Here is a 12,012-nt window from a genome sequence, read left to right on the forward strand (position 1 = left end):
AGCCTATCAACTCCCGAGATTAGGCTGGTGTAACCGATGTGAAATGGCTAGCTAGTTAGCGGGGTGCGCGCTAATAGCGTTTCAAACGTCACTTGCTCTGAGACTTGGAGTGGTTGTTCCCCTTGTGGAGTGATGGGTAACGCTGCCCAGGTAGGAGCGAGGAGAGGGACGGAAGCTATACTGTTACACTGGCAATACTAAAGTCCCTATAAGAACATCCAATAGTCAAAGGTTAATGAAATACAAATGGTATAGAGAGAAATAGTCCTATAATTCCTATAATAACTACAACCTAAAACTTCTTACCTGGGAATATTGAAGACTCATGTTAAAAGGAACCACCAGCTTTCATATGTTCTCATGTTCTGAGCAAGGAACTTAAACGTTAGCTTTCTTACATGGCACATATTGCACTTTTACTTTCTTCTCCAACACTTTGTTTTTGCATTATTTAAACCAAATTGAACTTGTTTCATTATTTATTTGAGGCTAACTTGATTGTATGTATTATATTGTTTTATATTAAGTTAAAATAAGTGTTCATTCAGTATTGTTGTAATTGTCATTATTACAAATGTTTGTTTTTTTAAACATTTTTAAATCGGCATTGGCTTTTTTTTGGTCCTCCAATAAATCGGTATTGGTATCGGCGTTGAAAAATCATAATCCGTCGACCTCTAGTTAAGGATACTAAATCCTCTGAGCTGTCCCCAAGTCTGTATGTTTGTCAGCACAGAGAGAGGATGACTGAAGCACTGTAGGTGATTATCTGCTCTCCTGTTGGCTAAATAAACACCCAGTCATCATGATGGTAGTTAAGCAGATAATGGACACATAACAATTTGACTAAAACAAGTTTGAGCCTACAGTATTATAGGTCTCCTTCAAACCCTCTTTCTGAAACCACAACAATGTATTTTTAAACCACATCAAGAGACCACTTTTGAGGTCTGGGGGAGAGGAAAAAAAAGGTGGAGAGTGTAGTTGTCCTTTAATTCAATTGCGTGCCTCGTGTTTGGCTAGCGGTGCTTTTGTACAGTGTAGGCTACATGTGATGGCAGAGTTTGCAAAACAAGTCATCATGATATTATTCTGCCGGGTAGACGTACTTTGCAGTCAACATTTAAAATGGGAAGTTGTTTTTGGGGAGTGTTCATTCAAAAAGAGCATGATTACAATTGCGCATCACAAAGATTCATCCGAGATACCAATTGCGGTTTGAGTAAATTATGATAATAAATAAATAAGCAAATTGTGAACCTAGCGACCAATTAAAACATTGGTGTCTCGCTGCCAAGTCAAAGGGTCACAAATACAAGTGTTATGGTCTCAAACCCTAAACTGATTAAAACCAGTTTGGGCCGAGATACATCCAGGCCTTCAAAACCGTCCCCTTCAACACGATTACAGCAGCAGAAGGCCTACTAGACTTTCATTCACATTATTTTTTTTAAATTATCAGGCCAATTTCTGTCAGGAGGGAGGTGGTTACAGCGAGGGAATGTGAAACAGCACAGCTTCACAAAGAAATGGAGTGCTTGTGTGATTGAATCTTATCTGTCTGTGGATACAGAGTCAAAGAGGGAATATTAAAGGAGAGAAGAGAAGAGGGCAGGAGGGAGGTGTTGAAAGAAAATACAGAACTATCCTATTGGGATTAGCAGCAGAGTAAAAAAGGGGGGCGAGAGAGCCAAAGAGAGAGACAAAGAGAGAGCCTAAGAGACAGAGGTAGAATAAGTCTTGTGTGTGACAGAGGGAGCAGATAGGATATCATTCATGTGTCAAGATTAGAAGGAGAGAGAAAGAAGGAGAGAGCACGCCTGGAGAGAGTAGTTGCCTTGTTCCTTCCCTGTGCCCTCAGTAGAAATTGTACAATGTGATATTGTGTGTGTGCTATTTAAAGCGTCGGCGAGAGGAGATGCTCTAGTTCGGAGCACCTCATTTCTCTCCTGACAGGCAGCCTGCCTCCGAGAAGGACCCCGTCATCAATATCACCCCAACAGAACAGGAGAGACATGCGACATCTGTATATTCGGTGCACACACACACGAGAAAGAACATGAAAGCCTGATGACATCACAAAATAAATAAAAATATTCTGCCACAGTCAACTAAGCAGAGACACTGAAGGTCAGGATTCAGATAAAGGAACAGGGTTTCTGTAATATGCAGCTCAGCTGTCTATGATATTCTACTGAGGAAACGGAATACATGCAGCTCAGGTGTCTATGATATTCTACTGAGGAAACGGAATACATGCAGCTCAGGTGTCTATGATATTCTACTGAGGAAACGGAATACATGCAGCTCAGGTGTCTATGACATTCTACTGAGGAAACTGAATACATGCAGCTCAGGTGTCTATGACATTCTACTGAGGAAACTGAATACATGCAGCTCAGGTGTCTATGACATTCTACTGAGGAAACGGAATACATGCAGCACAGGTGTCTATGACATTCTACTGAGGAAACGGAATACATGCAGCTCAGCTGTCTATGACATTCTACTGAGGAAACGGAATACATGCAGCACAGGTGTCTATGACATTCTACTGAGGAAACTGAATACATGCAGCTCAGGTGTCTATGATATTCTACTGAGGAAACTGAATACATGCAGCTCAGGTGTCTATGACATTCTACTGAGGAAATTGAATACATGCAGCTCAGGTGTCTATGATATTCTACTGAGGAAACGGAATACATGCAGCTCAGCTGTCTATGACATTCTACTGAGGAAACTGAATACATGCAGCTCAGGTGTCTATGATATTCTACTGAGGAAAAACTGACTACATGCTGAGAAACTGAATACTCAGGTGTCTATGACATTCTACTGAGGAAACTGAATACATGCAGCTCAGGTGTCTATGACATTCTACTGAGGAAACTGAATACAGGAGCGCAGGCTGAAATATTTATGAGAGCTGAGACAAGAGGAGCTGTTAATCTATAAAGACTGAATGCAACAATTGGATTCAGACAGAGGCCTACAAACGAACTCAAATAAAAGTTCAGAAATATTTGAATTATGAATGAAAGCACAAGGTACAACAAAGGCCATGTCCCTCTGCATGAGAATTGAAATAGAAAATGCACACATATGCACAAAGTAGTTACTCTAACTCTCTAACAACCTTGACCAGGATGCACAGGGATATCCACTACAGTATTAGCTCAGAGGTTTCACCAAAGTACAGATCTAGGATCAGTTTCCCCTTCGCCCAATCCTAACTTAACTATTAGTGGGAAAAATACAAAACTGACCCAGCGTCTAGGGGAAACTTCACCTACTCCAGCATCAGGGAGAGGGGAACCTGATTGCCTGTTCGCATGCATGGTTTCCATGGCAACCACTACAAAAGGCTATCATGGGCCTGCCCAGCCATAGCGACCTGGCTTGGAGTAAAACCCAGGTGACATTCCACAGAGCCAAATCCCCCATCTCCAGTGTCAGAGCAGAGCCCAGCAGTCTTAGTCATTCTGAGTCAATGGTTTACAGAGCAGAGCCAGACTGGCATAGGATTCAGCTTCCAGTGAGTGGGGAGGCGCAGTTAAATCAAGCTGCCTGGCTGAGTGTGACGGCCTGAGGTAGACCTATAGCTAGGCCTAGCTTATTGTCCATGATGCAGGGGTCATGTTAACGCAGAGTATTTCACACAGAAAAAAAACAAAATGATAAAACGCATAAGACACATCTTGCTGCGTTTTGTAAACGCAGATCTAAAATGCTCTTTATTCTCATTTGTGCTCGGCGTCAGGATAATTTGGTGCTTCACTTGCACTTCTCTACTCTGATGAGAATTCACAAACGGGAATTTTATCAGGAGACAGTGCTCTGACTGATGTGTAGCCACTTTTCTAGGTGTAGCCTGCTTTTCTCTGCTAAAATGCAAGATGAACTTCAAGCAAAACAAATGTAGCTGGCTACATTCTTTCTATGATAAACATTAGAACTACGATGGCCATGCATCGTATATACACACACAAAAAATATGTTTTATTGTTAGATCATTTACTTGTGTGGCTGCTAGTCAAATAGTGTTGCACTTCTGTTGTCATCTGATTTAAAAAATGAAGCCACTTCTGCTTAATGTGTTGCACTGATGTATTTTTCGAAGGAAAACTATAGTTGCACGTCCCAGATCACTCTATTGAATAAATAAAAAAACATGACATAAAAAAATATATATTCTCGCTTTTATCCATAATAATGTCATCATGTACACTAGCCTAGCAGCACTGTATCTGCCAGCTGTTGGCTAGAGCACACATGCAGAGACCAGAGTTGGCACATACACTATATAACGCAACAGTTTGTGACAAAACTATCGGTAGAGATGAAAATGCAATGGAAACACAATGAACTTTGGATTTTTATTTGGTACAAAGAAATGACATGTTTTGCACACTACGTCATCACGCACTGAATTTTAACCGCAACGAGTCAGTTTGGTAAAACACCACTGGTGGGAAAATGCGCATATTTTCTTTATGCAGATTTTAGAATATTTGCATGAAAATCTGGCGCCAATTGGAAGGTATCAACAGGTCGATAGGCTGTTGGTCGATCGAGATTTCTTTAGTCGAACAGTAGCAAAAAACAAGAATAATTTCATGGTGTACAAAGACACCTGTCTGAGTGGACTGATCCATTGTGGAGACCGTGGGGATGGCAGTCCATCACTAAGACATGTGCTACTGAATTGTATATGGTTATAACATAAGAACAATGGTGCAATACTAATACTAATTATTTTATAACAAACGTGCTTTCTCCCGCATTGGATAGTGATGGCTGTCGGCGGTTCTTGCCGCAACTTCCTAGACCATATTGCTATGTGTATAATAGCAAAGTTATAATAATAACCCTTCTTTTTCTTGATCTCCTTCTTATTACTATTATTATCATTATGATCATCATAATAATAATAAGTTATGTCATTATCATCAGTAGGCTTAGTATAGCAGCCTTGTATAACCACCATCGAGCTGTAGGCCAAAGAGCACATCCTGTTCAGTCTTAATACCGTAACTTACTTACGGCCTATATTTCAATACTTATATAGGCTACAGCATCAATCAATCATTCATTCATATTATCACACGTCGTCACATCAGTCATGATTTTAAATGCAATCATGTATTTTCGTTTTAAAATAAAATAAAGTGATTCTGGAATAATTAGCAAACCGTTCCACTTCAGAAATTGCATTCATTTATGAATGTAACTGTTTTTGGTCTTTGCCGTAATAAAGGCTTTACAAAAGTAAATATTACAACAGACTCTCTGGTAACCTGATCATTTATTTAGTGTTGTTTACATTGTTCCAAACAGTCCAAAAAATGATACTGGAATCTAACAGCACCTGTTTGCCACACATAACATGGATGCAGCGCTTGCTAATTACCTTCTTTGTCTTGATCTCCACTATTTTCCACAACTAGTCAAATGTATACCACAGATCTGACTTCATCCTTTACCTTTTGAGCAACCAGTAAGTACATTGCCCTGTTTCGAGTTTATTTGTCACGTCCCCTGTACCCATTTTATTGTCACGTGTTCAGAGTTTGTTATAATATTCTATAGGTCAGGCCCTATTGGTCACGTGCAAGGGTTGAGGGTAGTTGTGCACGATATATCGGTGAACATATCGGAATCGGATGTCTAGTTTAATGCCGATGTGCAAAACCGATGTCAAAGCTGACGTGCATACCTATATAACGAAGGTACATGGGATATTACATCACGTCAAATTTTGCCATATACATGCAACATAGCATTCCTAAACTAGCCCACAATGTCTGCTGTGTGGATCGAGCAGTCAACAAGTCAAGCAGTCATTTGAGAGAGTAAAAAAATGTCAGCAATACAACTCAAAGGCGATATCCATTAAAGCCAAAATAATGGAATTCATTGCCCTTGACAATCAACTGTTTTCTGCACCGGTAAACACTACCAAGTGCGCTATTTTTCCGATGTTGCCCTACCGGAGTTACACAGTAATAGTGTCACTGCTATTAGCTTCATGACATACATACTATGGAACGCCGTTTGGGTCTTTGCATGTCAAAATAAATACAATAGATACAGTAGCACAGTAACCAGAACGGGTTGTGTTGTGAAGCTAGCCACAATAAGGATTAGGCACAATAGTGGCATTTGCGGTTTACCTTCAAAATAAAAGTATGTCATTGAAAGTGATGCAAATAGTAGAATTATGCCATATTTTAGTTTGAAGGCTAACCGCAAAGTCCACTATTGCGGCTAATCCTTATTGTGGCTAGCTTCCGACCACCATTAATCAAATAAGAACGGTCATATAAATTAGGGTTATTTTTAGAGGATTACACCTAGCTATATAGTCAGCTAACTAACCATATAGCTACTGAAACAGATGACATTTTGCTATGTTTTTGGGGAAGAACATTGTTTGCATCCATGAGCTAGCTAGCTTTTTTTTTACCAACACTGTAGGTGCCCGAGACAACTTTACCAGCATCATAGCTGTATCGATGAATCGTTGTGACATATGAAATACAAGTGAGTGTAATCAACACGTAAAACATTTATGAACGCGTTAAATTATTATGTGATGTGCAGTCATATTCAGGTCCTGATTGGTCAACAAGCTTATTTGACACATCAAATAGTGTTATTTGACACGTCAAATAGTGGTAAATAGTATATTTTTGACACGCAAAGACCTAAACGGCGTTCTATAGAAATCCTGGTTGAGAATGAAATGACTGAACAAATGAACAATGAAACAGCACAGCAAGTAAGTGAAAGAAATAGGTTTTGATTATGTTTTACTGGTAATGGGGACATACGTAAATGCCAACAAAATAACTTGTGTGTGTGTGTATGTGTGTGTGTGTGAGACCTTTATTTAACTAGGCAAGTCAGTTAAGAACCAATTCTTATTTACAATGGCGGCCTACCCCGGCTAAATCCGGACAGCGCTGGGCCAACTGTGCGCTGCCTTATGGGACTCCCAATCATGTCCAGATGAGATACAGCCTGGATTCGAACCAGAGACTCTAGTGACGCCTCTTGCACTGAGATGCAGTGCCTTAACACACACATGGGCGCAGTGGTCTAACTAATTAACTGCACTAGATTGCTTAAAAGGCCGCTAATATTTTAAATATCGGTATCGGCCAAAAATGTCATATGGGTGCATCACTAGTTGAGGGAATAGGGAATGTTTTTCCTAAACATGAGGGATTTTGGTAATAGAACTTTTCAGTCAGAAATGGCTGTAATTATGTTGCAGCTTCAGCAACATGGACAGCAGGATAAACACTGTTGAAGTTCAGTAGTGGTCACTGCAACATGGAGGAGAGAGACAATGGATGCTAGTCACAGTCACTCACTGTCCTTTAACACAGCACAGCAAGTCTGAGCACAAACAAATCAATTAGGTCGGCTCCCTCTAGTCATTTGTGCATCTTAATTATTTCATCAAACAGTGCGCTGAAAGCACCAGATAAGCTCAGTGCATATCGTTTATTTGATTAAAACACATAGGATGTGTCTACATATGGAAAAAATACACGTTTAAAAATGTTGACCAACCGATTCGTCGAAAGAACAGACGACTCTTGGTCGACCAAGATTTTTTTTAGTCGGGGACCGCCCTAATTCAGAATGCTACGCTACCCATGATACCTTGCACTCTTCTAAGTCTGGCTGGATATCCTATTCATTTGAGAGAGATTTGTTTGAGGAAAAATGTATTGTGTCTTTGACCTAACAATGTGTGTATGAGTCATCTGCGGAGCGACTGCAAATTAGCCACTTCTGGAGAGAGGAGGTTCCAGCCAATATGATAAATCCAGCTGTGTGTGTGTGTGTGTGTGTGTGTGTGTGTTTGTGTGTGTGTGTTAGCAGAAGGAGAGATCAGAAAGAAGAGCACAGAGCATGAAATGCAAAGTGCCATGTCTCAAAAACCTCAAATGACATTGGCCATGCTAAACAAACAAGAGGGAATGGAGGGGAGACAGGTCGGGTACAAACGCATCAGTAGGCACAGGGACTCACGTTGTTTCCCAAATGGCACCTTATTCCCTTATATGGAATAAGGTGCTTTATCTTGGCCAGGTCACAATTGTAAATGAGAAGTTGTTCTCAACTTGCCTACCTGGTTAAATAAAGGTGAAATAAATCAAATAAATAAAAAAATATAGTGCACTAATTTTGACCTAGGTCCCATATGGCTCTGTTCAAAAGTAATGCAGAATGTAGGGAATAGGGTGCCATTTGGGATGCAGGCACAGCCTGAGAGATCCCCTCACTCTGGCACATCGGAGACCTGGCAGGTTGTCTCTACTGCTCATTTCTGTGTACTGCAATTATGTCTTCTCCTCTCTGGATAAAGAAACTATCATGAATATGCACTTTATAATAGACACGTCGCCGGAGGGTAATATTTCTGGGTTTATCTCACACCGTGCATGCCAGCAGCACAAAGCTGAAAACCGAGCTTGGAAACACGACGGAGCATAAAACTAGTACCACTGTGATATCGTTCAACTGAAAGACATCAACGACAGAAAAAAATCATGCTTGGAATTCTATATTTGGAATGACATTTGAAACAGCATTCTAAATGCTAGGGCGTTGTTCCAGCAGCCAGACACTTATCCACTTTCCTCACGGCTACCTGAGGGTGAGGGCTGACTCTGAGGGACTTTAGTGTTCACGTGGGGAGGGAGGGACACAGTGCCGTGTGTGTGTGTGTGTGTGTGTGTGTGTGTGTGTGTGTGTGTGTGTGTGTGTGTGTGTGACTCCATTGTGTTGCCACAGTGACAAAGCAGTTCTTCCTCCCTTTCTCATTAACTGCCAGCCTTTCCTGCTCTTTTTCCACTTAACCCTCCATGCTCTGCTTCAGCGACTCACTAGCCTATCCTCTATTAGTTTCATTCATTCCTAGACCTGAGCCTCAATGTCTGCAGCCAACCAATGACAGAGAGAGAGAGAGTGACAGAGAGAGAGAGAGAGAGAGAGAGAGAGAGAGAGAGAGAGAGAGACCTTGCAGAGATACCTTAGAATAATATTGTGCAATTTGAGCAGACTATCATGAAATATGACACACCTCTTTTAAACAAACTGAAATCATGACAGAGATATCATGTAGGCCCTGTTCCCATATACTTATAGTCCAACAAGTATGCACTTGTGTCTATTACACTCCCACAGTAGAACTGTTACTAAAGTGTCACTAAGATGTCACTTTACTACTTATAGAGTGCCACAGTAGGAGTCATAATACCTATCAAATCTAGCGGTCAAACAGGGAAATAGTTCCAATCGTTTTACGACCATTCATTTTAGAAACACTTCAAATGAGGGCTTGTTTCATGAAGGCTTACCTTGGCGTGACATTTTGATAATCGTGTAAATCTCTCTAGGATAAAGTGACTTATTAATATATTCACCTTACATGGCTATCAAAACGCCACGCCAGGGTAAGCCTACACAAAACACAGACCTTATTTTAAATGTTTCTAAAATCCCCTATGGGAAAAACGGATGGTGGAAAAAACTATTGGAACCATTTCCCTGGATGGCTAGGTTTTATGGGTATTACGACACCTCCACTGTAGGGTGCTTGCCATGGTGCTTGCCTACGGAGCTGTGAGGGGAACGGCACCTCACTACCTCCAGGCTCTGATCAGGCCCTACACCCAAACAAGGGCACTGCGTTCATCCACCTCTGGCCTGCTCGCCTCCCTACCACTGAGGAAGTACAGTTCCCGCTCAGCCCAGTCAAAACTGTTCGCTGCTCTGGCCCCCCAATGGTGGAACAAACTCCCTCACGACGCCAGGACAGCGGAGTCAATCACCACCTTCCGGAGACACCTGAAACCCCACCTCTTTAAGGAATACCTAGGATAGGATAAAGTAATCCTTCTCCCCCTCCCCCCCCCCTTAAAAGACCTAGATGCACTATTGTAAAGTGGCTGCTCCACTGGATGTCATAAGGTGAAAGCACCAATTTGTAAGTCGCTCTGGATAAGAGCGTCTGCTAAATGATTTAAATGTAAATGTAATGTAAATGTAGGGCTATAAACATTATTGTTCTAAACTATGAACAGGATAAACCCATGCACATTGCATCCTGTATGAACAATAAGAAAAGTGATCATGCCTCGCTGCTTGGTTACAAAGCTTTTCAAAGTAATGATTTGTAAAACCAATATAGCATTTCCATCACCATACAAATTCTACAAAGAAAACTCTTAAGCATCATTAGCCCACACATTTCTAACGAATAGGCTATAGCCTAGTTCCGCATAGCCTACTACTCTAGTTACCTTATCATGGAAAGTAAATATTATGTACTCAGCTATTGGACCATATAGTAGGCTAGCTAATGAAGTAGCCGAGTCACAATATAGCCCTCATTATAAACACATATTGTGGCCAGGATGTAGCCTAAGGTGTACCAGAAAAATAGAAAAGGCAGGTTGGTAGACAGTGTAACATGATCCTCTATGGACGGTTACCAGGGACTATTTAGATTAGATTGTGGCTTCCGATAATCAGCTTACCAGGTTGAAGACGGTCTCCACAATGTCCCGGTTGGAAACTTCCCCAACTTCCACCAGGCCGGCGAGGACAGCGAATTTCATTTTGATTCCTCGGATTGGGATCCCAGGGTTGAGCGACACCGCCGCAGCTCCATCACCTTGCCCGGCTGGTCGCCCAGCACCAGGCGTCTCCTCGCTAGCCATTGCTACAGGAGGACAGGTGGCGGTAACAGGTAAGGCACCTGTTCACCCCCAAAGGCGGTAATGGGATACAGGAAAGTCGGTGAAAGAAAAAAAATCTATGGTATCCTCTTTCCAGTTATGTCGACAGTCTGGAGGTAAACAAGGAAAATATTTCCCTCCCCATTCAAAACAGTTCCCAAAATAAGCCTTCGAGTCAACAAAGTATGTTTTGTAGTCCGCGAAAAGCACAGGAGCATGAGGGTTTGATTTCTAGCCGATGACACCGCGACATTGGAGTTGTCACTGCGTTTCCATGCAGAACTCCTCTCCCCCGGTCAGAAACTTGAGGAGGCGAATGAAATAATGCATCAAAAACCGTTCACAAAAATGGACCGGCTTAATAAGATTTGGTTCTAAAGGCAAGTCGCAGAGACCTTGCCCTTCTTCCCCTCTGTCAAAATATAAGAGGCACCTGCGACTTTCATTTCTTCACTAATCCAGCCAGGCTACAGCAGTAGAACTTGCTATTGTCACAGCAGGCTTGACAGGTAGAGTGCTGTCATGAGCAAGAACTCCTAAACGTGGCTCAAGTACCGCAACAGCGCCAGTGGTGCTCGACAAGGGACAGCAGTCATCCACTCGGTCCTTCCCTAAAAACTGCTAGACTTGTTCAAATTTCAGTGTTAACCCACTTACAGCGCTTTCTCTTCCTGATTTACCCCCAGTACAGCTCTTCCCCGCCATGACAGTATTATACCAGTATTCTGCCAGCGGCACAAATGATGACGTCATGTTCGTATGGTAACGAGGAAACCTTTAAAATAAAAGCCAGCATTTCAAAACATTACAATTCAAAATATATTACATTTGAATCAATGGCCACTTTTACTGTGCCAACAAGAAAAGGCAATAGGTAATTTATGAAGAAAAAAAAAGAAAAATATATATAAGACCTACATACACATACAGTAGAGGTAACTTTTATACACGTCTCAGCTAATGTGGGGTGGAAAATACTCAGTAGGGTCTCTAATAACCAAATATGTGTCATTTTTGAAGGGGACTGTGTCACACGGTCTGCTGTTGGCTGAGTATTAACTGAGTATTTGACACACCAAACTTTATCTGAGGCAGGTAGAAAAGTAATCTTTACAAGCCAATATGTATCCCATGTAGAGTCTATAACAGTGTGCTGCATTGGTGGCTATGGAGGGGGTGGAGTGAAAAGCCAGCAGCCGGCTGTGCGACACAGTCCACCGCCAAAGCTAATTATATTTGGTTAGTAGAG

General features: G+C 41.6%; 1 protein-coding gene across 1 annotated transcript in view; it reads right to left on the reverse strand.

The window, feature by feature from the left end:
- The window catches only part of LOC115124987 (lipopolysaccharide-responsive and beige-like anchor protein), a 295,611-nt gene extending 284,129 nt beyond the window's left edge, over window positions 1-11,482 (reverse strand). The window contains exon 1 of the mRNA XM_065003331.1: window positions 10,563-11,482. Within this exon, the coding sequence (XP_064859403.1) occupies window positions 10,563-10,745 (183 nt within the window). The 5' untranslated portion in view covers window positions 10,746-11,482. The remainder of the gene's footprint in view (window positions 1-10,562) is intronic.
- Between the last annotated feature and the right edge of the window lie 530 nt (window positions 11,483-12,012).

This window comes from Oncorhynchus nerka, linkage group LG18 (assembly GCF_034236695.1).
Source record: "Oncorhynchus nerka isolate Pitt River linkage group LG18, Oner_Uvic_2.0, whole genome shotgun sequence".
Taxonomy (NCBI): Eukaryota; Metazoa; Chordata; class Actinopteri; order Salmoniformes; family Salmonidae; genus Oncorhynchus; species Oncorhynchus nerka.